The 24,855-nt window shown below is 33.0% G+C and overlaps 1 protein-coding gene and 1 pseudogene across 11 annotated transcripts in view; one reads left to right on the forward strand and one right to left on the reverse strand.

Annotated features, from left to right (window-relative positions):
- RIMS2 (regulating synaptic membrane exocytosis 2) overlaps nt 1-24,855 on the forward strand; it is a 509,607-nt gene that overhangs the window by 315,459 nt on the left and 169,293 nt on the right. For 6 of the 11 annotated variants that reach the window (XM_045517246.2, XM_045517245.2, XM_045517252.2 and 3 more), the window contains 2 exons: nt 9,942-10,121; nt 11,028-11,137. In XM_045517246.2, coding sequence (XP_045373202.2) covers nt 9,942-10,121; nt 11,028-11,137 — 290 coding nt within the window. Of the gene's footprint in view, nt 1-9,941; nt 10,122-11,027; nt 11,138-11,951; nt 11,985-24,855 lie in introns of all 11 variants that reach the window. The other 5 variants (XM_074352612.1, XM_045517247.2, XM_045517249.2 and 2 more) reach the window with 3 other exon arrangements.
- Nucleotides 4,587-4,858, reverse strand: LOC123617082 (ragulator complex protein LAMTOR5-like; annotated as a pseudogene).

Raw genomic sequence — 24,855 nt, forward strand, 5'->3', positions numbered from 1 at the left:
TGTTAGAGTGTGCTACAAGGCGGGGAATAGCAAGAAATGAATCTGGACTGACAGAGATGGTCCCGATTATTAATAACCTTGTATGCTCTGTTAAGAAACTTAGATCTAAGATTGTAAGTGACAGAGGTAGTTTGAAGAATTTCAGTTTGAGGATGGCTATAATATATTTATTCACTCCAGAGTAATTACTGTAGAGACTATGTGGATGGTTAATTTGAGAGAAAAGGATATGAAAAAGAGGTACTTATTGAGGTGTTTGCCTTGGTCTAGGACAGTAGAAACTAATGGCCCGAACTAAGTAAGGTAGTGGATGGAGAAAGAAGATGAGAGTTAATTAAAATCAATAATACGTAGTAAATAATATGGGATCTGAATGTTGAGGGGGAGCGAAGTGTGAAGAAGCACTCCTGGTCTTAGAACCTGGGTAACTGGGTGCGTGTGGTGCCTTAACGAAGACGGTGGGGATTGCTAGGAGAGGAATCAGTCTAGGTGAGAGACAAGTTCAGTTTTGGAATTACTGAGATAGCTAAGGAGAAACCTCTAGCAAGGAGTAAAATAAATAATTTCAAAGCTTAAAGTTTAGGCTACGAAGAGCAGTTTGGGAGCAAATTTGCTAGTGGTGGGAAGTAGACACAAAAATGAAAGTGAAATCAGCCAGAGAGACAGCCCATGTGGTGAGGGCCAAGGAGTTTCCCTCTGCCATGGGAAACATTAACATTTAGTGGCAGACAGGACATAGTGAAGGAAGAAATGAGAAAAGTAAGAATAGCGAGGGCTAAAAGAATAGTTTTAAGAAGGAAGAAATAATGTCAACAGTAAAAATAATAAATGAAAAATGCGCATTAACGCTGTCAAGGGAGATGTCATTGGTGACTTTCATTAGGGTGATTTTGGAAGGGTGGTGAGGCTAAAAAGGCAGATTGCAGTGGCCTGGGCTGTGAGTGGGAGTTAAGAAAATAAATACATCAAGAGGGTGTGGAGGAGAAATGCTGGGTAGGGGTATGTGATGTCAGAGTAGGTTTCTTTCTTTTAGAATAAGAAATACATCGTGTGTTTATAGGCTTGGAGGAAAGGATTTTTTAGGAACAAAAGATAAGTTGAAAACACGGAAAAAAGGATGGCTAGAAGAAAGGTCTTAGGGCAGTGGGTAGGACCAATCACACAGATGGAGTTTGTAAACATAAAGAAGTTCTTATTTACTGTTGAGACAGAAGGAAAATAGTTGGAACTAAGTAAGTTTTTAAAGGATGTTAAGTTGAAGGTAATTACGTTTGATAACCTCAATTTTGTTGTTGCTGTAATTGAGATTACATGGTTGTGTTTTGAGACAAATTCCTGGGGGTAGATTCCTAGACGCTGAATATGATGTTTGATTGAAAATAAGATAGCTTAAAATAGTTGTCGGGTACAAAGTGATGGGAACTGATTAAATATAAGTAAAAAGATTTTTAGTGATACCACCATAGCAGATGTTGGAAACCATGAATTTGCAATGTGCCAACATGTATGAATGTATGCTTTGCTTAAGCAGTGCCAAGTTGCCTAGATGTAGAGAAATCAGATTATGGCAATGAATCACTTTTAGGGTTCTGATGAATTTTGGAAGATTTGGGTTAGAAGGGAATCTGAGTGTTGGTATAGGAGTGGTTCAGATTATCAGTCATAGAGTCTAGGATGGGTAAGGAAGGAAGAAAAGCAAAGAGAGTGATATACATTGACCAGAATTGGAGGGACCAAGGAACCAAAAGTATCAAATGGAGATCAAGTAAAGTGGGGGTGAGATTGTAAAACACCTGACAATTATCATACTCAGTTTGAGATATTGGTGATTAGTATTTCTGAGTTTGAATAATTTCATTGGATTCTAAGATCCACAGTATTTCCCCAGGAAGGGGTGTTGATGCAGGAAAAAAGGTGAGGATTATTGAACTTTTGAAGATCCAAGAGTTGTGGTTCAAGATTATTGAACAGTTTTCTGCATGTACATTGAAATCTTCTAGAATTACCATAGGAATTAGGGTAAAGAAGATGGCTGACAACCAGTTCCCAAAATTATCAATGACTAAGACATAGTGATTGGAAGTTGAATAGATATTAGGAACCTGAATTAATAATGGATGCTACAGCTAAGTGGCATGCTTAACAAAAATAAGGACATGTACATTACAGTGGGAGAGTATGACCAGAGTGTTTCTAGGGAGCCAGTCTCTCCTGAATCCATGGACTATGAAATGTGAGAGAACAAGTAGCTTCTGCAGATGAGAGTTATATTGGAAGGAGAGTCTACAAGGTTGAACTAAATGCTATTTAAGATAGAGATATGCAGAAACCATTCTGCAGAAAGGTTGATAACATAAGGAAGTGAGTTAGCAATGGATAAAGATTCTTGAAAATACAGCTGAGAGAATTAGAGAAGATTAAAATGGTACAGAAGAGAGTGCAGGAGATGAAGAAATTAGAGAGAAGATATCGGGGGTTAATTGGGCTTGCTCTTTTACTTAATATAAGAATTATAGAGATAAGATGCTCAAGTAGAAGTGATTTACCTCAAATATCCTAAATTTATCCTACACTGTTTTGGTGCCAGAACTGGGAGTTATTTTAGTGCCAGAACTGAGTAAGGTCCTCTCAGGGTCTGACCTGGGACTGGAGTGGTGCTGAGGGCTGCTGCTGTGAGTTTGAAGAGAGGCAGTGAAGGGTCTTTTCTTAAGGTATTTGGGGCCATGACTAGGACTCTAATTAGAGGAAAGATTCTGACAAAACTAGTGGAGTCAGTGGAGGATGAGGTTCCTGTGTGGGACGTAGAATGTTTTCCTGTAGATGGTCTCTCCGAGAAGACCCCTCAGTAAATGTGATCAAATCCAGAAGTAGCTCACACTTCTGAGCTACCCACCTTTTTGCCTTAATTTCTTTGCATTGTTACCAACCTTCTCCTTTCCTCTTAGCATTTTCTTCTCCAGCACAACTGATCTTCTATTAGTGTTTCTGACTGTAACCTTTCTTAATTTCCCTGGAATTCTCCACTAGTTATTTCTTGTTTCTCTTGCATTTCAATCGCTCTTACTTTAGTGATTTTGCTTTTCCTCAAATTGTTGTCGAGGAGATTGCTGAAGTCTCTTAATAATACTTTCTTTCTATTCTGCCATACCTTCAAACTCCCTTGAGAATGATCAGTTTCCCTCTCTTACTTAGGTCATGTTTCTTGCTTATGTATTTTTCATATACTTTCTCCCACTTCCTCATTGGCTACTAAGCTTTAACCCTCTACAGTTGATTTTCTCTGTGGTTATTATTTGCTGTATCTTTTTCTGCCTCATTGCATCTGCTATTATTAATTGCTTCTCTTTTCAGCCTTTCTAATGCAGTTACTCTCCTGATTCTCATTATACCCCTTGCTCTTATCTCCTTCACTTCTTTCCCATTTCTTATGTCCTCAACTTCTTGTCCATGTGTTATCCTATATTCTGTCATCTGTATGGCTTTGGCCAAAACTTCTAATATCTAGTAGAGTGCCTGGCACATAATATGAATGCAGTAATAGTATTGAAAAGAATGAATGAGTCAGTGAATAGTGAAATGTTAATACAATACAGTGACTTCTCAGACTTACCTGATAGATCCATCTAATTGACATTTGTACAAGAATATTCTTGCAACACTTAACAAACTTAAGTCCAAACTGAAGTTACTCTCATTCTTCCTAAGAATTCTTCTCTTTCTGTTAATAGATCATCATTTCATTTTGAAGGCTGGAAATTTCAGGCGTTTTCTTTGTTTTATTCATTTATTTCCTTTAATTCATATGTTGATTTGCCAAACATTATAGAGGGAAAAAACCCCCAGCTCTGCTGTCAAAGAAGTTAACAGGCTTTAAAATCAAGGAAGCTCAATTTAAGTTACAGCTAAAAAAAAAATATCTAAATATGTGACTTTGACCAAGTTTCTGGGAGCCTTAGTTTGCTAATTTCTAAAATGAGAGACTGGATTATGTAATTTCTGAGATTCCTTCTAACCTTAAAATTCTGTCTGTATAATTCTGTATATTTTGTACATTGTGGTTTATGTTTGTCATCCATACCTTCTCCTCTGTTTCCAATCTTCTACTACAAGTCAGCCTTTTTCTAGTCTAATTCATTCCATATACTACTGCTGAATTCACCTTCTTAACTCATTAGTTAAAAATTACCTTTGTTCAGAACTTTTTGGTCATTCTCATTGAAAATTATCCCCTTAACTATGCATTTAAGATCTCTATAAAATGACTCCAAGGTAGTTTTCTAACTTTTGCCACATTCTACCTTTTGTTGTTTCTAACATTTCCATTTGACTCTTTTTTTTCCCTCCAACCAGACTTACCGTAACAAAATTCTGTGTACAAAGTGACCTAGACCTGCTGCTTTAAAGCATGATCCTCTCTTACTAATATTTTGATAGGTCATACCATACAGTCTCAAAAAGTCCTTACTCTAAAACTAATAGAAAAATGCCCAATGCACATTAAATGAATGGACTAACTACTGGAACTTTAATAACTCTTTATAGACTCTAGTCTATATGATAGGCTGCTGGAGAACTGATACAAGATGTCAAGAGGCCATTTTGTGCAATGCCACTGTGACACCATGTTTCTGGATAATAATATTCCCATTGTCTGATTCTAGACACACTATAGGAATAACATTGGGGTCAGAGGTTAGCTTAGCTGCTTTCTGGGCTAGAACATATGTCACCCCAGTATGCTCATCTGACTGGGTCCCACAGCAGCCCGGAATAAGTCCTGGTGAATCTGTAACAGGGCTCTGTCAATAGATGGATTCTTCATTGTGTCCTCCAAGTGCTACTCTAAAGTCACCTTCATCCTGCCCGCTGCCTGCAGGGAATTTGCACTATACCCTTTCCACTATCCATATAAAGCTAGCAAAACAAAAGGAATGCTAGTTCACTGTTCAAAGTTGTCCAGTGAAACTGTTAAACATGGCACTCAGATATTCTAGAGGAAGGACCATGCCTCATCACGTTTACTCATATCATACAAGAACAATACATAATTTGGTACTTTAGAGGTACATCTTTAAGATGTTTGTTATCTTGTGGAATCTTTGAGGACCTAGGAAGGGAAAACATAGGGCCCAATACCTTTGTGAAGTAACTTGAAGTTCTTACAATTGATACAGTGTTATTATACTTCAACATCCACTGCAAATGGAAACAAGATAGTAAAATAAGAATTTTATAGATTAAAGGTGGGAATTATATTATCTTGGGATTTTGAAAATACATATTTTAAAGATGTATTAAGTTGCTGCATGTTAATTGTTGCTGAGTAAATAATCCTGCTTGTTTGTGGTTTTGTTTGTTTTATTTTTTGAAGTAAAAATTAAGTAACAATGAGAATTATAACTACTTAATAAAATGCTCAAAATATCCTCAAGACATTAACATTTTACATGTTTCTGTGTGTGCATATTTTATAATACAATGTATCTTTATTGTTTAGTGTTGTATTTGTCCCTAATTTTCTTGAGAAAATTGGGATAATCTTTTCTTCTTGCTTTTTCCAATGATGACTATTTTTGAGAAAATACTTCTATAAATATGGCAACAGCTTACTTCTCTTTTTCATGATAAAATAAGGTTATGAGAAATAGGAACGTGTTTTTCTACATTAAAGGTGTCTTGTTTTCTCTTATCAATATAGGTATCTACTACCATTTTCACATGTTAGGTTGTTATTAACTTGGCTGACTCTAGACTGCTGTTATTTTAGAATAACCTCATTTACTTTTAACTAAAATACAGAGTTTAACTGAAGAGAAATGTTCTGCTGAAAAAAATACTGTCATGCTCAAGGAAAATTAATCTATCTTCCACCAAAATAACAAAATATTCCTATTTGTACATAATATTTATTTACTCATTTATTATGGTTTTTATGGCAAGTAATTTGTGTCTTGCAACTTCAGAAGCAGTGCTAAAATAATATAAATCAGAGTTTTTAAAAGTTAACTTATACCTTGCACAATATGGTGAACATGAAAATTATAGAGTTGAATCACAGTTACTTAAAATTACTTGATACGTTATGCAAATATATAACGTTTTATATTAATTACCCTAAAATATCTCATTTTAAAATCCCATTGTGTATTTATTTCTTCAATTATGCAGCTAATGCTTAGAAAAATCTCTACACATTCAAGATATTTTACCAAAAAGTGTAACGCTTCTGCTGTAAATCAGCTTACTCTATTACATAATACAGACATAGGGAAGTCATTTCTTGCCCCAAACCTGAGTTTGTACTTCCTGTCCTTTGAAATTTTTTTAAAATTTCAGCTTTATAAAGAAATAGTTTGTTTATATAAAAAAGAATAGTTCCTAAATAACTTTACTTTTTATAAGTTATTTATTAAAAAAACGATTACTTATGGTATCTTTACAATGTAAATGTGAACTAAGTCTGTCTGATTGAACATAGTCTTTAAGGTGTAAGTTACATTCTAGGACTATTTTCACTGATAACTGAATATTACTTTGAAGAGTTTGAAGCATGAGCTGGCTGTTTTTCCTTTTTCTCAGTATTCTTAGTGTTCTTCTATCATATTTAGAGAGCTAGTCTACATTGAGCTTATGTTGATCTGGAGTTGTATCATTGTGATGGTTGAATATAAGTGAAAGAAAACAAAATGCTCACTGGCCCATTTTTTCCTGTGATACTGCATAACTCCCTGGTACTCTGAGGTGAGGAGACGTAAGTAGCTAAGGTGATGAAATAAGTAGGAAGCTGTGCCAGATACTTGAAAATTTAAAACATCTTTTAAGAACAACCGTATGAGAGGAAAAAAGACTGAAAATGGACAACATTACTAGATGAGTATAAAGTTATATTTCCTTTAGAAATTCTCATCAAAATCTACAAGTGCTATTAACTACTTTTAAAGCTGAGTTGTTCCAATACTGACTTTTGTTCCAATACTGTCAGTCGCTGTGAATTAGCTCCGTGGAACATCCCCTGCAGCGTTTGCAGTTGGAAATAGCAGCCCCTTAATAAGCAGGTCTGTGTCCTTCCAGGTAAATGACACATGCAAACTCTGAACTACGTTAAACATATATATCAGAAAATATAAACTATTTTTTTAACAAAAAGAATTATGACACATATTAAATCACTTTTAAAAGAGCCAAATTATTTACCTAAGAAAGGTTTAAATTTACAGGTGAGTGTTTCCTAACCTTTTATATGGCTTGCTTTTTGGCAGTCTTTAAAACCTCTGTCCACCCTGTTTAGAGTATTATTTTTAAATGTGTAAAGTAAAACAAAGTAAATAGTAGGTTTACAAAGGAAATGATTTATATTGAAATACAGATGCCAAGTTCAGAAACCCAGGTAGGTAGGCACTAAAATATTTCATGCCTTGCAAATGGTTATCTGTTATTTCCCATATTTCAGTTGTTATAATTCAAAATTACTTGTAAGTTTTTTTCTTAAAATTAAAACTCACCAAGAATTTAGGTGGAAATTGTCAAGTTTTATATCTCAATCCCTTGAAGAGCCTGCTATGAGACTTATGAGACTTAGGCATTGCTGCTTTAACTTTTCTCAGCAGTAATCTTAGTTCTCACCTAGTAACACCTATTCTTACCCAGTTATGGGAGCAGGAGCCTGTCTTGACCTTCTACTGTGTTATCAAAGTTTAAAATATGTTATAGCTCTCCCTTCCCTTAACTGTAGTGGAACATCTCAGTAAATTTCTACCTTCTATTGTGATTCTTCTCATGTTTCACTTATTAATCAATTTCATTTCACACTATGGAAATTATATAATTCATTTTATTTATGAATATGGAGATAAAAATATAAGTAAAATTTAAAACATGAGTATAGTCTTCAAAGAACTTTTTCACAAAAGAGATTTTTTTTTTAAAAGATATTTCCCAAAGGGTGACCTGTTTACTTAAACAATGATTGTTCCTTTTAAGGACATGGAACATAAAAACACATATGAAATAATTCTCTGGATTTCACACACACTTTTATATTTCAATTACTAAAAATACAGTGTGAAAGAAGCAAAAGAGTATATCCTCGTATTTCACTTTCCACTTGGAAGAATTACTTGATGGAATCAGAACAAATCAAATTTTGCATAAATAAGTGAAATACTAGCATAATTTTCTGTTGGGATAGTCATAGATATTCTAGAAAGTTTTGCTACTGCACGTTATATAATAAGTTTATTATTAGAGATAACCGGAAATATGAAAATAATGTAAAGACTGATACTCTGCAAAAATAGATTTTAAGGAATCTAAGATACATATATATATATATATATATATATATATATATATATCCCTTTAATTCTGGTTATTTCTTGTGTTGAAGATATACCAAGATGTATACACTGAAAACATTTAACAAACTTTTTTGCATATGTATTCCTAAAGAGAAGTGTTCTCTCTGAGATAGTTTTTCAAGAACAAAAATAGAATTATGATTTCCTACACTCTCAGGTTGCCTTTTCGTTTCTCTCTTTGATAAGTAATTGCATATTGTATATGTATTTACATTTAATCTCAGCTTTTTGACATATTCTGGATATACTTTTATAAAAATACTAAATTTACCTTAAGAAATCAATCATATTATGGTACATGGATTTTAAAATAGTTTTTAAATTATTTGACTTGTATGTTACCCTATGAATTTAAAGCAGGATAAACACAAGATATATTGTAGAGTAAATCCAGTATTCAGTTCCCAAAGTCATCTAGTCTAATGCCTACTGGTCCAAAATTGTATGCCATATGCTTGATTACATTTGGGAAATCTTTTCTTATTTTTCTTTAATTGCTTGCATTTTTTGTTATCAAAAATAAGATTGAGAGAAATTACAGGTAAAGTGGAAATCCTTAATATATTAGTCCTGAGGGAAACTAATGCTTTCTTTACTATCTATAATATATAAGCATTTCCATTACTGTGGTTACAACTACGTGGGTAGGTAATAGTTTCATTTGAAGTATACTTTGGAATATGTATCACTTTGGAGTTCCAGAGCCAAAGCTAATGTTTTTTGGGTTGTCCCATAGATAGTGGGGGATGCTAGAAAACATTTACTGATTACATGTTAGCTATAAAAAAGTATTAATGCTAGACTACAGGGATACAAAAATCAATAGTGATAGGTGACTTAAATTTAAGTATACTTCTTTTAACAAGGATTAGGTTTTGCTATTGGATTTATTTGTTATAAAAGAAATCACATTGTTTCAAAATGATTATTACTTCAATCAATTAATCCCCATTTTGAATTGTGTTAGTTGGTATCACGAAACTGCACTGAACTAGATGGCATAGATTGGCTGATTAACCAGTTTTCTATGCAGTGATTTTTCTTATGCACCATATTTAAATATGGCTACAGACAGCAAAGTTGCACTATTTTCTCATAACATTTTGATTCTAACGTTTGAATGTTAGGTATATCAATATACTATGATTGTGTCTTTTTGTATCTTAGTTGATAGACTAATAAATAGCCTTAGGGACTTGAGAATTGTACTTCATGGTTTTCTTTACTCTTTTAAAAATGGTAGGAAAAGTCATTGAATTCTTTTAAAATAGAATTCTTCACATATTTCACATGTTCTATTTAGGGAATTCATTTTGGAAAGCAGGCAGTCTTGTTTTGATTATAACTGAGCAACTCCTATTGTCTTCAGTGGGAATTGCTATTAAAGACAAATGTTGGTTCCTTACAAATTCTTACGAACTTTAGTGAGAATTTGCTCAGAATGTGTTGGGGAAGAGAACTTTTTTTTTCCATACTCAGTAATTTTTAAACAATTACCTTTTTCAAAATCAATTTGATGCATCATAGCAAAATAGCAGAAGGGCACTAAAGATCAACTGAGCTGCTTTTTGACTAACGTTTCAGGGATTGTGAAGCAGCAGATAGACAGCCATATCACAGATCCAGATCAACAGAACAGCGGCCTCTCCTAGAGCGGACCACCACCCGCTCCAGATCCACTGAACGTCCTGATACAAACCTCATGAGGTCGATGCCTTCATTAATGACTGGAAGATCTGCCCCTCCTTCACCTGCCTTATCGAGGTGAAAGATAAATCAATCAGACTAACTTCCCCTTTGCCCCACCAGCACACCATTTTATTTTCCAGCAGCTCAATGGTCTCTTCTATCATCCTTGGCTGATCACTAATAACAATCAACACTAACCTTTTCAGTGTAAGCACACTATTTATATTCAGTGGATATAATAGTGTGTGGCTACCATTGTAATTTGTTTATTGAGTGTCCTGACTGCATTTGTTTTGTGATTTCTCATTTATCAGGAGTCTTGGGTAAATCCCCACATAATGCACCTCATAACTATCATGTTCTTCTCCTACAGAATGAGAAATTGTTTGTGTCCATTAGACATCACTTTTGGAATAATCATCATAATAACAATGAACAAAACTAGATTTTTAGTTTCTTTCTATCAATACTAATATCATGTATTAACCAATATCTTCTTTAGCTGAAATTTTAATTTTCCAGGGTTTTATTTGTAGTTTCATGAGATCATTTCTAATTAAGGGGTATCTCATATAAGCCTGAGTAAAAATCTCTTTGGATCAAGGGAGAAAAGTTAGTGTTAAGAGTTTGAAATCTGGTAGAAAGAAATGTAAAGCATTACCTTTTATTTTTCGAGCTGCAGAATTCTCCTTTTGCTTTCATATGGATGGAATACTAATTGACATTAATAATTCCATGGATTTTACTGTAGGATTTTGTGTGCATGTATCTGTGTATGTAAGCATATTACACAAACGTATAAACATCTTTTGCTATTTAGATAATCATTCAAATATCCATATTTTGTCCTACTTTCCTAACCTTTTAATCAGCAGCTAAACTTCTTTTAAAATTACACTATACAGCTATCATATGAACCAAATGTATTGAAAGTATCTAACTCATTCTATTGAAAATGAATATTAATGGCGTATCTTGTAGGTCTCATCCTCGTACTGGGTCTGTCCAAACAAGCCCATCAAGTACTCCAGTGGCAGGACGAAGGGGCCGACAACTCCCACAACTTCCACCAAAGGGAACATTGGAGAGAAGTAAGTTTTATTTCTAATTATGTCATATAGGAAATACACATGGAAGCTAAGGTGAACCAAGATTTTTTTCTACTACCTTTGTGTTAGCTTTCTTCTGTTGTTAATTGAATGCCTTAGCTGCCTTTGCTGATATTCATATTTATAAATATATTTCTAAATATTACACATTTTGCATTTAAAACTTGTAATATTTGGAGGTAAAATAACGTATTGTTGCTCTTTCACATTTTTCAAATTTGAATAAATGCTCTTTAAAAAGTAAACTTAATGCTCTTAAATAAGCAGTTGGATGATTTTCTTTGCTACGACTAAGTTTATGTAATTGTTGATAGTTACATAAAGTTTATTAGTAACTAGCCAAATCAATTTTCACACACTGCAAAGGACTGGTTAGCTGATGCACAACAATGGTGATCCTTCTCAAAACTGGAGTACCAGAAAAAGGTAATCATGAATATACAAAGAAAGATGCATGTTGTACTGATATTTTTAATACCTTCAAATTTTTGCATAAGAAGCACTATTTGCTTACACACAGATGAACATACTCCCCAAACATTTATAAATTCTTGGATAAAGGACCTTTAAAAGCATGGATGATAGAGTATAATAAGTTTTAATGTCATTTTTTTAAATGGTCCCTTTATTTGGTAACTGGATGTGCTTTACCGGAAACAAACAAACAAACATACTTAAATCACCTTTTAACTTTTCTTTAATAGATAATGCATTCTGTGCCTTTGGAAATTTCTGTTGTTTTTAACCCCTGTGCTTTGGTTCCCTTTTTTGTTTTGTTTTATTTTGTTTTTCCTAGACAATGGAGTCAAGGAGATAGAACCATATGAAGGTCTGTACATAAAGGAGGGTTTGTTTTGTGCTGACAGCCTTTTTGGGGGGCTATGTGAGCAAAAATAAACCCAACTGCAATTGATGTCCCTCCAGTGTGTAGACTTTCATATACAGTAAAATTATTTTCTTTTATGGTTCTGGTAAAGTAGTTGACTTTTGTTTTACTTAGAAAATATACGAAAGAGCTAAGTTTCTTTGATTCAATCAAATAAGAATGCAAAGAATTTAACTGACAAGGTAAATTTTTCTCTTTTTAAACATTTGCTTTTTGTGCAGAATACTATGTTTTGGGCAAGACTTTAACCAACGATATCAATTGCAGTCTGTGTTTATGTCATTGAGGATGTACACCTAGTCTAGTTATATTTATCATCATATATTTCATTTTGTATTTATGATGATCTTTTAACTATTAAATTTGGCTTTCTAGAAAAGAAAGTTGTTGAATTAGAAAGTGATTGTGCTTTTTACTTCCTGCATCATTTTTCATGTTGTAGCAAGAACGCTTATAGTGTATCAGTTACATATGTACAGTTTTATTATCAACACTACATTGTGACTCAAGAGAAAATACCGAGTCATGATATGTGGAGTGTCATACATTTACCAGGACAATAAAATTTTCTCTGCTGATTATAGACTTCTTTTCGAAACTGACTTTGTAAGTTTAAAGAATTATTGACTGTTTTTATTTACCGATGAATCTCCAGCACATAGAATAATGCCTGGCACATTATAGGCCTTCAGTAAATATTTGTTGAATGAATGCGTGAAATATTTATTTTCAAATTGAAAAACTACTTTAAATAGTGTAAAAAAGTACCATTAAAATAATCTTGTAATTCTCTGTATGTTTATAGTAAAATCCGTGTTTCTATCACCTATTTGTAACATATGTTTAAGTGCCTTGATTTGGGCAGCAATACTGTTATTGCCTTCAGAACAAGTTGTGTTCTTGTTGGTTGTAGTTGAACGGTTTATCAACTCTTATTTTGTGGTCTTTTTATTTACTATGTACTGTGATTTTGAGTAACTAAGCACTGTTGTGACTAACGGTCTGTTATGCTGCCCGATAAAAAGACTTCAGCAGCATTTCTACAGTTCTCAGTTATTTACATAAAAATGAGAGTATATAATTTTAAAAGTACTTTCCACAAGGAAAGTTACATAAACCATATGGAATTTTTGATCTCCTCTCCCCACAATTTTTAACAATAGAGTTTTGACATCATCTGTTGGCATATGAAGTCAGAAACAGTTTACACCGTAATTTTTTTAAAATTAATTTGAATATCTTCTATAGCAGTAGTCTGTCGAGATGCGAGTTGCTCCATTCTTTGTAATAGTAAAAATGCCAGAAAACTGACAGAGAGCTAATACTAAAAGTCGGAGTTGAGGAAATTTTTAAGGGGCTTGTCAACAGATGTTCTATTTACCCTGTATTTTTTGCCCTACAGAATCTATTAAAACCACAGTTTTCCTTTAATGTTTCTAACTGTGACTTTTCCATTTTTACAAATAAAAGGGAAGAGGGTCAAAACTTCTCTTATCCTTTCCAGTATGAAATAAAAGGGTTTTTTTTGGTTTTTGTTTGCTTTGCTTCAAAGTATGGATGATTTTAGCAGTGCTTTCATAAATGTTGATATGAGGACTCCAGTAAATACATAAGTGTTTCATTTTCTTTAGCTTTAAAGGAGATATATAAGGTGCATAACTCAAAATTGACTATCAATTAATGGTCTAAGTCAAATTATGTTTGGATTATTTCTTAAAAAGTTGTCAGATGTTGTAATTAAGTGACATTTTAGAATCAAAGTTATGATGTGTTTATCTTCTGATCCTGTTTAAAAGCGGAAAAAATTCCTTTTGACTTGGGATATATTTTAGTCTATTAATTAAATTAATTTAAAACTTTGTATATATTGGTTTTGACAGTGGTACAGTATTAGTCATCTTCTCTTTGAGAATCAAAGAAAATAGGAGCAATATAATGAAAGTACCATGTACTAAACAACTGTAAGGCATTATTATTATTTTTTATTTTTCCCTAACTTTGATGTACTGGCATTTTATAAAAATAAAAGCGAGTTTATAATACCATTTTTTGTTTGTCCAGAAGAATAGTTGTATAGTATTATTTTTCTAAGAATATATCAAGTTTGTAGACAAAGTATTTTGCCTACTTTAAAGTTATTACATATTATAAATATTTATGGGCTATAGTTTCTCTTTTATAAATCAAAGTTATCAGAAAAGGAGACTGTGATAATTTATTAATAGTACACTATTTGCTTCCACAGTATGTTGAAAACGTATTAAAAATAATATAGTCGTTTCTCCTTATAATCACTCCTTATATCATGAATAATTAAAAATTTTTTGTTTTGTTTTACTTAAGAGTAACAAATGTCCACCTTGGATCTTACTTTTTTCTTTACTTTTACTTGTGCAATTGCAGAAATTAATGAAGAAACTGGGCATGTGGACGAACAGGGGGGAGAAAAGCAGGGTGAAGAGGTCAAGGCAGGTCTGTCTGTGTGTCTAAAATAAATAATCGAAGTGTTTTAGAAATACAACTTTTCTGTTTCATGGAAGACTCTAGGCTTCAAGTTTATAAATATACAGTAAAGAATGGATTGTTTTTCGGTACTAATTTTAAAATAATTACTTAATTTTGTTAATGGAGAGAGATTATATAAGCTGTCTAGGAAATTTACCAGAATATTTAACTTCCGCATTTGAGCATTCTCCTTACTATATAAATCAAACTGAAATTATTCAACAATGTCTCTGACCAAGATTTATACTAATCCTTTACCCCAGCTTTACATTCATTTCCGATATTTACTCAAAAATGTTTATTGAAGATCTACTAAAAAGCTATTTTACCACGTGTTACACTGAGTACAGGAACATCGAAGTCCTAGCCTCTTCTCTCAACAATTTTTATTTTTTAGAGGCAAATTACAAGAAAATGTAGAGCAGAATAGAAATTCCCAAAGTTTAATTCTTGACATTTTTAGAAACTATTATAATTTATCCATGAAACTTTTTCTAAGGTAACAATTAACTGTAGGTTCCTCTTCATCCCAGCTCAGTATTGCTCTAATATTTATTGACAATTATAATTTCTCCCCAAAGAGTCCTCCTCCTAAATGGTATGGCTTCCGCAATAAAGTCATTGTTTAGGATATCATTAGTTTGGGGAATTCAGCAGTAGTTACTATCACTTTTATTTACTTTTAACTTCATTAAGATAAAGAAGCTCATTAATTGAGCCAGTTTGTCACCTATGCTTGACTCTCAAAATTAACTTAATTAGTAAATTACATTAGTTCTTAGAATCAAACCATAGCTATAATATTTCTAACTTACTATAAGATGACTTGTTATTCCCCATTTTATTTTTGTTTTTATTACTTTTCTTTTGGATAGGAAGAGTATACTTTACTCTTGTGTTCATTAGTGTGAGGTGTTATGTCTAGTGCATGGATTTGCTTCCCTAGCGTGTGATGCTATTTTTTGTGGTGTGCTTGGTTTTTATTTGGGTTGTTAATGACCTTAATTATTAATCACTATTGTCTGTTTTCAATGTTATAAAGACCATGAGGGAGAAACACCAAGCCCACCTAATAATGGGAAAAAAGGCAAGTCTAATATGAAGTTAACAGTGCCTTTCTATACATTAGACACGGTATTGACATTTGTCATGTGCATGAGTATGCTTTCTTAAATAAGTATAAATACAAGTACAGTCTAAATTTAAGTTACCCAACATTTAAAGTGTCTGCTCTTTTTAAAATGCATTTTTGAATATGGAATTTGTTTATGAAGTACTTACCTTATTATTGGATCCTGATACAACCCTATTCTATTGAAATGTATAGCATTAAAGTAAAAAGTTTTGCTTTGTTGGTCACATTAAGGAGTACATTCTGAGGAAAATAGTGACAGTCATGTTACCATGCATTTAAAAAACACAGTGTGCCTATTTTTCAGTCCAAAAGTTATTTTAAAATTAAACCATTTAAAAAATATTTTTGAGTAAAAATAAACTTAGTTATGAGTTCAACAATATTAAACAAACATTTATAGTATTTGTAGATTTTTCATTGTCTAAACAGTCACTGTATTGCCTAGGTAAGTAAAAAGATGGTTGATTATAATACTTAGATTTAATTTTCCTTTAATTATTAGTGATTTAATTCCATAACCTACCACAACTAAATTATGTCAAAAAAAAAGTAGGACTGTTTTTAAAGCCAGCTAAAATGTACATTTACATTGTACATGTAAAATGTTACATTACATAAAATGCCCTGTGTATGCAGTTTGACCCAACTTTTTGTTTCCAAAAGATTAAAGCTCTTTAAAAAAAACAAAAACAAAAACCAGTAGGATTGTATATGTTTTGCAGTAATTGATAATCAAATGTAGCTACACATGTTGATTTAGAATGTCAGCATTTTAATTTTTTTTTCAATTTTTTATTTGTTTTTAGAATGTCAGCATTTTTAAATGGTTACATTGAGAAAAAATCAGCTTGCTAAAATTCTATTGTATCATAACAATTTCCCTTGTTATTGAGCCAAATTAAGAAATGAATAGTATTGTGCTTCAGTAATTTAGTTGAAATTTCCTTTAATCTTGAATATATTCTTTCTTCCCTGTCTTCATCTTTTATAAATAATGTCTATAATGTTACGTGTAAAATTGAATTAGCACTAAAATAATTTCACAATTTTTCTTACTGTGGAGTGTTAATTACTCATTAATACCCCTCCAAGCATAAAATTCTTAAAATTACAAAGGTTATTGTAAAAAGGTGAAAATAGTATAACAAAATTAATTATATCAAGTATTGTAGAATATTATTATTCTCTATAAAACGACAAAAATTTAAATAAGCCCTCAGTGACAAAAATTTGCATATTTGTCATTTTTATCTATTTCTTGACATCCACGGTTTTTTCTTAGTATTTACGAAAGGATATGTTCATATGTACTTAAACATATGTCAGCGATCTGAAAGAGTAAATAAATCTTACGTGTTCCATCAATTATTAGGATGCAACAAGTTTTAAGAACGTTTAATGCCATTTTGTACTTAAGTTCATTTAAGTGTATCAGGATAGTATCTGCTTCACATGAAGTGACTAAGTTACTAAAGAGTTTAACTGAGGAAGTACTCTCGGCAGGTTGTTTTGGTTTCTGGACCTCTAGTTGGTCCTGAATACTGTTAAATCTCTCACCTCTGGGCTGTTCCACTTTCTTGTTATTGACTTTGATCTTACATGTAAAGTTTCTATTGACAGCGATTATTGGGATCTCAGTCACTCACACTCATTATTAATTTTTTTAATCATTTCCACTGCAGAACATCACATTGTTGTGTAGCCCAATCCTATGTATGATAGAGTTGGATCTAGAAAAAAGTTAATGAATAAAAATTTGAAGATGAGAACTCTGTATATTTTGCTTAACACTAACTCTCATCTTTTAGCTTAATCTTTTGATGGGCTTCCTATAATTCAGGTCTAGGTGTTTAATATATCTTATTGCTGTTTCTTTTGGGAGAGACAAATTTACTCTTTATTTTGAATCTCATAGTGAAGTTCATGAGTAAGATTAAGGTGTGAGGTTGTTTTTTCATTGGTTAAAACATATTTGTAAAACAGAGAAAATGCTACTTTGTTCCTTCTTCTACTTTATTCCTTCTTCTACTTATATAATCAGACAGAAAGAAAAAGATGACAGTGAATTTTAGCTATAACTATGTATAAGAAATGACCAAGCATTGAGTTATTCAGTGGTGGCCTTATCGCTACCCTCTCTTCTGATTTATTATGGAAAGGAAGGGAATAATGAAGATAGCTTTATTCTACATCTTGATGAAGTGTCTGCCTATCATTTTTGAATAGACGTGGTATACGTTGCCCTTCAAATACTGAGATACGTTATCAGTCAGCCAGAGCTTCTCCATTAACCCTGTATTAAAGTCAGATTCTTTGGCATATGGAATCAGTTTCAGTTTCCTCAAATGACTATTTTCTGAAGCTCATCCTTTTTAATACATTGGCTCTTCGTACCTCTGATGAGCTAAAATGAGACTGCTGATTCCTTAACATTGCACTATAAATTAAAACTCAAAGAAGAGCATAATTGGTGAGTTTCTAGCTACTTATAATTTTTTCATTCATTCTATAAATATTTTTAATTTATTCATTCTTTCTAAAAATAATAATATTCCAGTCTCTGTTTTGGGTGCTGGAGATATACTAATGTACATATCAAACAGTGTCCCTGCCTTCACAGTCTTTTTATTTATTAGGGGAGGCAAATGATAAAAGAATGTAGCATAATTTCAGATACTAACAATTACAAAGAAGAAAAATAAATCAGGATAGTGGGATAGGTAGCATTCGAGAGAATAGGGCAAATGATTCTTGAAGTGTATTCTGAGAAGTATCCCCACCTAGGTAATATTTGAGCAGAGACTTCAAGTGACAGAATTACCACATGAAGGTCTGGAAAAGAAAAGTGTTCCTGACAGAAGGAACAGCAAATGTGAAGGCTCTTTATTGGGAGCCACGTTTGACTTGTATAAGAAACAGTAAAGAGGTCAGCTGAATGCTACAGAATGAGAAAGGTGGAGAATGGCAGTAGGTGTGGTCAGAAAGGGGCTGGAGGGGTGACCCATATATGACCTATAGATCAGTGTTAGGACTTTGTTTTTTACTGAGTGAAATAGGAAGATTTTGATTACAGTGACCCAATACCATTTCTTCTTTTAAAAGATCAGTTTGATTCCTACATTGAAAATAAGCTGAAAGAATCAAGAGTGGAAATATGGAGAACTACTGGGAGGCATTCCCAATAACCCAGGAAAGAGGTGATGGTGGCTTAGACCAGAGTGACAGGAGTAGTTGGACTTTGGATAGCTGTTAAACATAGAACCAGCAAAATTACCTGACAGGGTAAGAGAGATGCAATGAGAACATCCAAGTCTTGGGTCTGAGTAATTGGAAAAACATGGAGTTTCTATTCATTGATATAGGGAAAAACTTGAGAAAAGTAGAATTGGTGGGGGTATCGGGTGCTCAGTTTGGGATATAAGTTAGAGATGCTGTTAGACACCTAAGATATGATGTCAAAGGCAGTTTGAAATATGTTTTGGATTCCAGGTTAGAGATCTGGACTGTAGTTAGAGGTATGAGAGTCATTCTTATAAGGAGAGATTTAAAACCACAAGGGCCATTGAGATTACAGGTGTAGATAGCTAAAAGAAGAGGTTCAAGGAGAATGAACTGAACTATTCTAATATTTAGAAGCTGAAAAGATGAAGCAGCAAGAGACTGAGAAAGAGTAGGAGGAGAAACAGTAGGGAAATCATGGGTTATAGTGTCTTTGAGTACAATTAAAGAAAACACGTGAAGTAGAAGAGGATTATCAAGAGTGTAAAATGATCACTGGATTTGGCAAGCAGGAAGTCATTGTGTTAACCTTTGTAAAGAGCAGGTTTGGTGGAGTTGTAGAGGGTAAAAGTTCAATTTGGATTTAAAAGAGGAGAGAAATGAAGGCAGTATAGTCACCTTTTAAAGAGTTTGGCTTAAAGAGAAGAAAAGAAATAAAAATCTAGAGCTAAGGGGAGAGGTCAGGGGAACAAGCACACATGAAGGATATGTGGGAAACTTTGTGTTCATTCTTTGGCTTTTAAATCTAGATCTACCAATTTGTTCTGTAGAACCGTCTGGTCCTGAGCCATCTGCCTATAGTTTACCAAGATATTTATGAGTGTTCTGTAGCTTTTCTCCTAGATTTAGAATCAAGAGTTTTAGATTTGGAAGGAGCCTTAGAAATCTTTAAATAAAACAGCTATTCTTTATTGTTAAAAAAGCAGAATTCTAAAGGGTAATTAGCTTTCTTCAATCCGCATAGTAGCAGATCTCTCGTTTTGACTCCCAGCCTTGGGCATTCATGTACCATGCCTTTTCAAGTGAATGGCATTCTCATTGCACGAGTTTCAGCCATTTGTTTTGTTTTAGATATTAGCCAACAGTTCAGCTCAATTCAACCAGTATCTGCTCTTTTCAGTGTTGTTGTATTAGGTAATCATTGAGGATGTAATGATCAGTAAGATATATTCCCTGCTTTGGGGAGCTTCAAAGAAAAAAACAAATGATATAATCATAACAACAAATGAAACATAGTTGGTAGAGTTATTTTATAGCATGTTACTTACATAAAGTCTTTTAAGATTGTAATACATATAGAGGAGGTAAGTTTTGACGTGTTCTGGGCATGTTTTCTGCCCCAAATATTTCTCCCACTACTGTGATAATACTTCATATTCTGATATTCTTTAATGTCTTAATTATTTTAATAATATAAAGCTTTTAGGCCTTCCAGAGCATTGACCTGAAGTGTTACCACATACAGATTTTCACAGGAAGCAAGTGAGAGCCTGTGAATGGAGAAAGTCAGGTGTGGAGAGAGAGATGCTAAAAAATGTAGTAGAGCACTGGGTACCTTGGGAGGGTGATCATGGTAAATTCTGCCTCAAACTAGCCCCAAATGTACTCTAAATAACAGTATTTGCTATGTAGATATGGTATAAATTAACTTTCTTAAATAGTTTGGTATATTTAAATTGCTTATAACAATACTTGTCACATAGTAAATACTAGTATTTCTTGCTGTAATTTTGTATTTTCAGCATACAATCTGAAAACTTTGGATTTAAAAGTAAAACTAAACCTGATTATGCCCATCATTCTGAACCAATTATTCAATACATATTATTTAGTAGTTCTGAGGAAAATAGTAACCTCGATGTGGTTCTTGATCACATAGTTTGCACACGGAACAATAGGAGGAAAGAAATCGACTGGATTGCAGTATGACTTATTGCATAAGATGCAATATTTGTATGTTTCAATCCACATGTAAAACTCAGCATGCATATATTTAGCATACTCTAAGTTTAAACCATTAGGACTTTTCAAGTTTTGTAATGTTTGTAGAACTCCATTGGAAGTAAATAAATTGGTTCTTAACCTCAGTTCTACTCCTAAGCACGTGATCTCTGGCAAGGCTTTTAATTTCTCTGAACCTGTTTCCTCTTCTGTAAAAATAGTGTCCTGTAAGGATTTTTAACAAAAACTAAGGTTTTGGAGATGTGGCTTATAGACAGTAAAATCTCAAGTAGTTTTGTTTCCAGTTTATTGTTTGTGTTGTTATTGTTTGGTTTCTGGGAACTTAACAAATACAACCTGCTAATTGATGTTAGTGAGTATATAAATTTTCTTTCCTGGGAAAAGGAAGAGAGGGAAGAACAGGTTATAAAGGAACTAAAAAGCAGTAAAAGAATTCTGACAGTCTTCATTATGGATGCTTGCTTCTGTAAGCATTCTAGGGATTGGATAGCGTTTAGGGTGACAGAGTGGACAGGCTTTGTTTCCCTGCCCCACTGTATTCTGGTGAATGCCTCTAGGGCGAGGAGAGTACCAGTACCCATGTCTGAACTTCCAAATTTGATTAATATCTAAAGAGGAATGGATTTTATAGTGGCATTGGTGGATATTTCCTAAATACAGTATTCTCTGCCCAATGAGATGAATGACCATTTGACCATAATTGAAATAGGAGAGATTCAGGGATACTTTAAAATAGTAAGGAATTTATCATATATTTTATTCAATTACATCTATTTTATGGAATAGTAACTGGATGACAGTGAGCAAGGGGGATTTGAAAGAAGGAGACTTGGGGCATAGGACTGTTTAGGCCATTTCAGTAGTCAACTGTATGCTCGCTTACATTACTTAACTGTAAACCAGTATTTTCTGATTTCTTTTCCTAACCTTTCCTTTTCTTCCTGAAGGCCATTCCTCCTTATTTTGCACTTCTTTTCCTTTTGCTCATTTCATTTCTTCTATTCAAAAGCTTCAATTGACTAATCAGATTTAGTAGAGAGCCCCCTCCACCTTGTATCTTTCTAACTTAAGCAGTTCTTCAAAACATGGCATGCTTGTATGGCTTGTATGGCTACAAGCAATCCTAAAGCCATCTTCTGTTTGATGTTGAAAATAACATAATCTTAGGAAGATGGTATGGTGCTAGAGAAAGAGCACAGGTTTTGGAACCTTGGCTTTTTATTCCCCAAATGCTATTTAGAGAATCAAATGAGGTAATGTGTGTGAAATTGTTTGTAAACTAGGATAACTATTAAGTTCTTAGCCTTATTAATCAGCTCTGTTTACTTACCTATAGAAACCACCTGATAGAAAGTCCTTTCTGTGTTTTATAGGATCAAATATGATGCTATATGTGAAAGCACATTAAAACATATAGTATACAAATATAATCTGCTAATATAGGCGTTTGTGCTCTTTAAATTGTTGTCTTGATATAGGAGTAGCTGTATGGTGTGATGAAAACTGGAATATAGTTATTTTGCAGACATATGGTTTTTTAAAATGTCATTTAAAAACATCTCATAGTTAAGTCATAATGAGTAAATCATTCTTAAAATTATCTAATAGTTATTAAGTCAATCTTTAAACTTGCCCCCACTACAAATAAAATTCACAACTGAATATTTACTTGATGCAATTACCACAACAAATTCTTTTCTGTCCTTTAATGGATTCCAAGTTTGCATCTGAGCAATGTGATGTATATTTTTCAAAGTCATACTTTCCAATTAAATTACACTATGTATCTTTGATTTTCACTTTTACTCTTTGGTAGTAGATAACATAATATCATGGGCAGCCACTTTGCACTTAAATTTCAATTTGAATATCTTTATTATTTAATGTTAAGAAGACTGTTTTTTTAACTTAATCAAAATAGTCCTTTAATAGAAAAGGCTGTTGCACATTAAGTGCTTTTTTTTTTTTTTTGCTATCTTTCATTAATATAACTAAAACAGTTTGCAAACAATTTGAACATTTTCCTGACATAAGATGACTTTGATTTAATTACTTGAAATCTTTCTTTTTAATTTTGTAACCTATAAATTCAAAGAGGGCTAGGTGTGGGTAGTTCTTTGCATTATTTGGGGGACAGGGAATTAATGAATCGGTAGTCAGTTCTATTCTTTTAATGACTTTAATTCTGTTTTAAAGTAGGCACTTGGGTTTCAGCAGAGGGTTTGATAATAACCACATTTAGAACATTTAGAAAATTTTGTAGACTCAGTGGCTTAATGTTATCGTCTCTGGAATAAGTGGAAAATCAGACTAATCAGTGATAAGAAGCAAGAGCAACTCTAATTTTAGAGCTGGAAGTTACCTTTGAAATTTCAAGAGGAGTTTTTTTTTTTTTTTTTTTTTTAATTTCGAATGTAACAGATTGGAGGCAGATAGGCTTATGAAACTTGTCTAAGGTTAATGGCAGAAATGTTGCTAAGAGTCTCCACCTTGATTTCTGGCTTAGCTCAGTAACGTATCTGTTAACCTCTCGTATCAATCACTGATTGCCTTGATTTAGGTCTTGTTTCATTGTTGTGTTGGCTGATATTTATAAATGGATGGTTATGAGGCTTTTTTTGTTACTTTCATATAATAGATTTTCTTCAAGTAAAATGTTTGTAGACTCAGAGAAAGTGTTTAAAAATTAACCACCATTAAGGTTTTTAGCTCCGCACTTCAGAAGATACTTTCTACCAACATATAGAAAGGCATTTTCAAAACAAGCCATTTCTACTTCTACACATTCAACCTTACTTCAAAAGATAGTGTGTCTTCCTTTTTTGGATCATCTCAGATTTTATCAAATGGTGAAAGGTGAAAGAACTTTTTAAGGGACAAATGATTTTAGAAAATTTGATTTTAGGTACAACTCTGTATTGCTTGTAAAACTTTAAATGTTGTATATTGGTAGATAACCAAAAGTACAGGTCATTCAAAGTTCAGAAATACTGTATTATTGATGAGTTTCTTTTCCCCATCATGGGGGAATTAGTCTGTTGTTTTTGTATTACTACAGACTAACTTTGGTTAAGGAACAGATGATTCCTTTGTTCTTTTTAACAAACAAGGGCTTAATTAGAGTCTCAAAATCTATTAGAATATTTCTGTATTCTTTAAAGGTTTTCAGGCTTCTCTTTCCACTAGCAGTTGATTCAAATATATCGTCTTTATCCAGATTGTGACTATTTGGGAATTCTATATTGCATCTTTATCAGATTATTTACTGATTAGGAAATCAGGGGGCCAACTACACACCCAATTGTAAATTTAATACTCCCAAAACAAGAAGTGTGTTTCCTTGTGGGAGCTGACTTAAGTTAGACCAGAATAAAATGTCCATTATTAATAGCATTTACTTCAGATCCAGGAACTGGAAAACCCTTATACTTAATGCAGTCAATTCTAGCAGTAATCAAAGATGATAGCGTTTCCAAGATCACCTTTATTTGATGTTGCAATATAGCATTTTTTTTCATTTTTGACAGTGATTTTATCTTCCTAGTTATGTTTTGCTTAGCTTAATATTATAAAATCAGTTAGTATTCTACTATTTATGGCCAAAGGTGGATAAGTACCAGAGAGTCATTTATGGCATGGTAAAACTTCATGGGGACAAAAATGTACGCAAGTGGTCACGGTAGCGTTATAAACATGCAAATAAAAAGAGGCAGGTGAATACTTAAGTGTTTATGAATAATACTAAGAGATGAAATGATGACCAATGAGTCTTTTGATACATGACCTACAGGGCCCTACATGAGCTGTACTTCATCCACTTCCCAAACCATTACCTCTTCAACCTCATCTTCTATGACGTTCCCTTTCGATCACTCTGCTCCAGCCACAGAGACCTCCATGCTCCTACCTCAAGACACTTGCCTGTGGTATTCT

This window comes from Camelus bactrianus, chromosome 25 (assembly GCF_048773025.1).
Source record: "Camelus bactrianus isolate YW-2024 breed Bactrian camel chromosome 25, ASM4877302v1, whole genome shotgun sequence".
NCBI classification, from domain to species: domain Eukaryota; kingdom Metazoa; phylum Chordata; class Mammalia; order Artiodactyla; family Camelidae; genus Camelus; species Camelus bactrianus.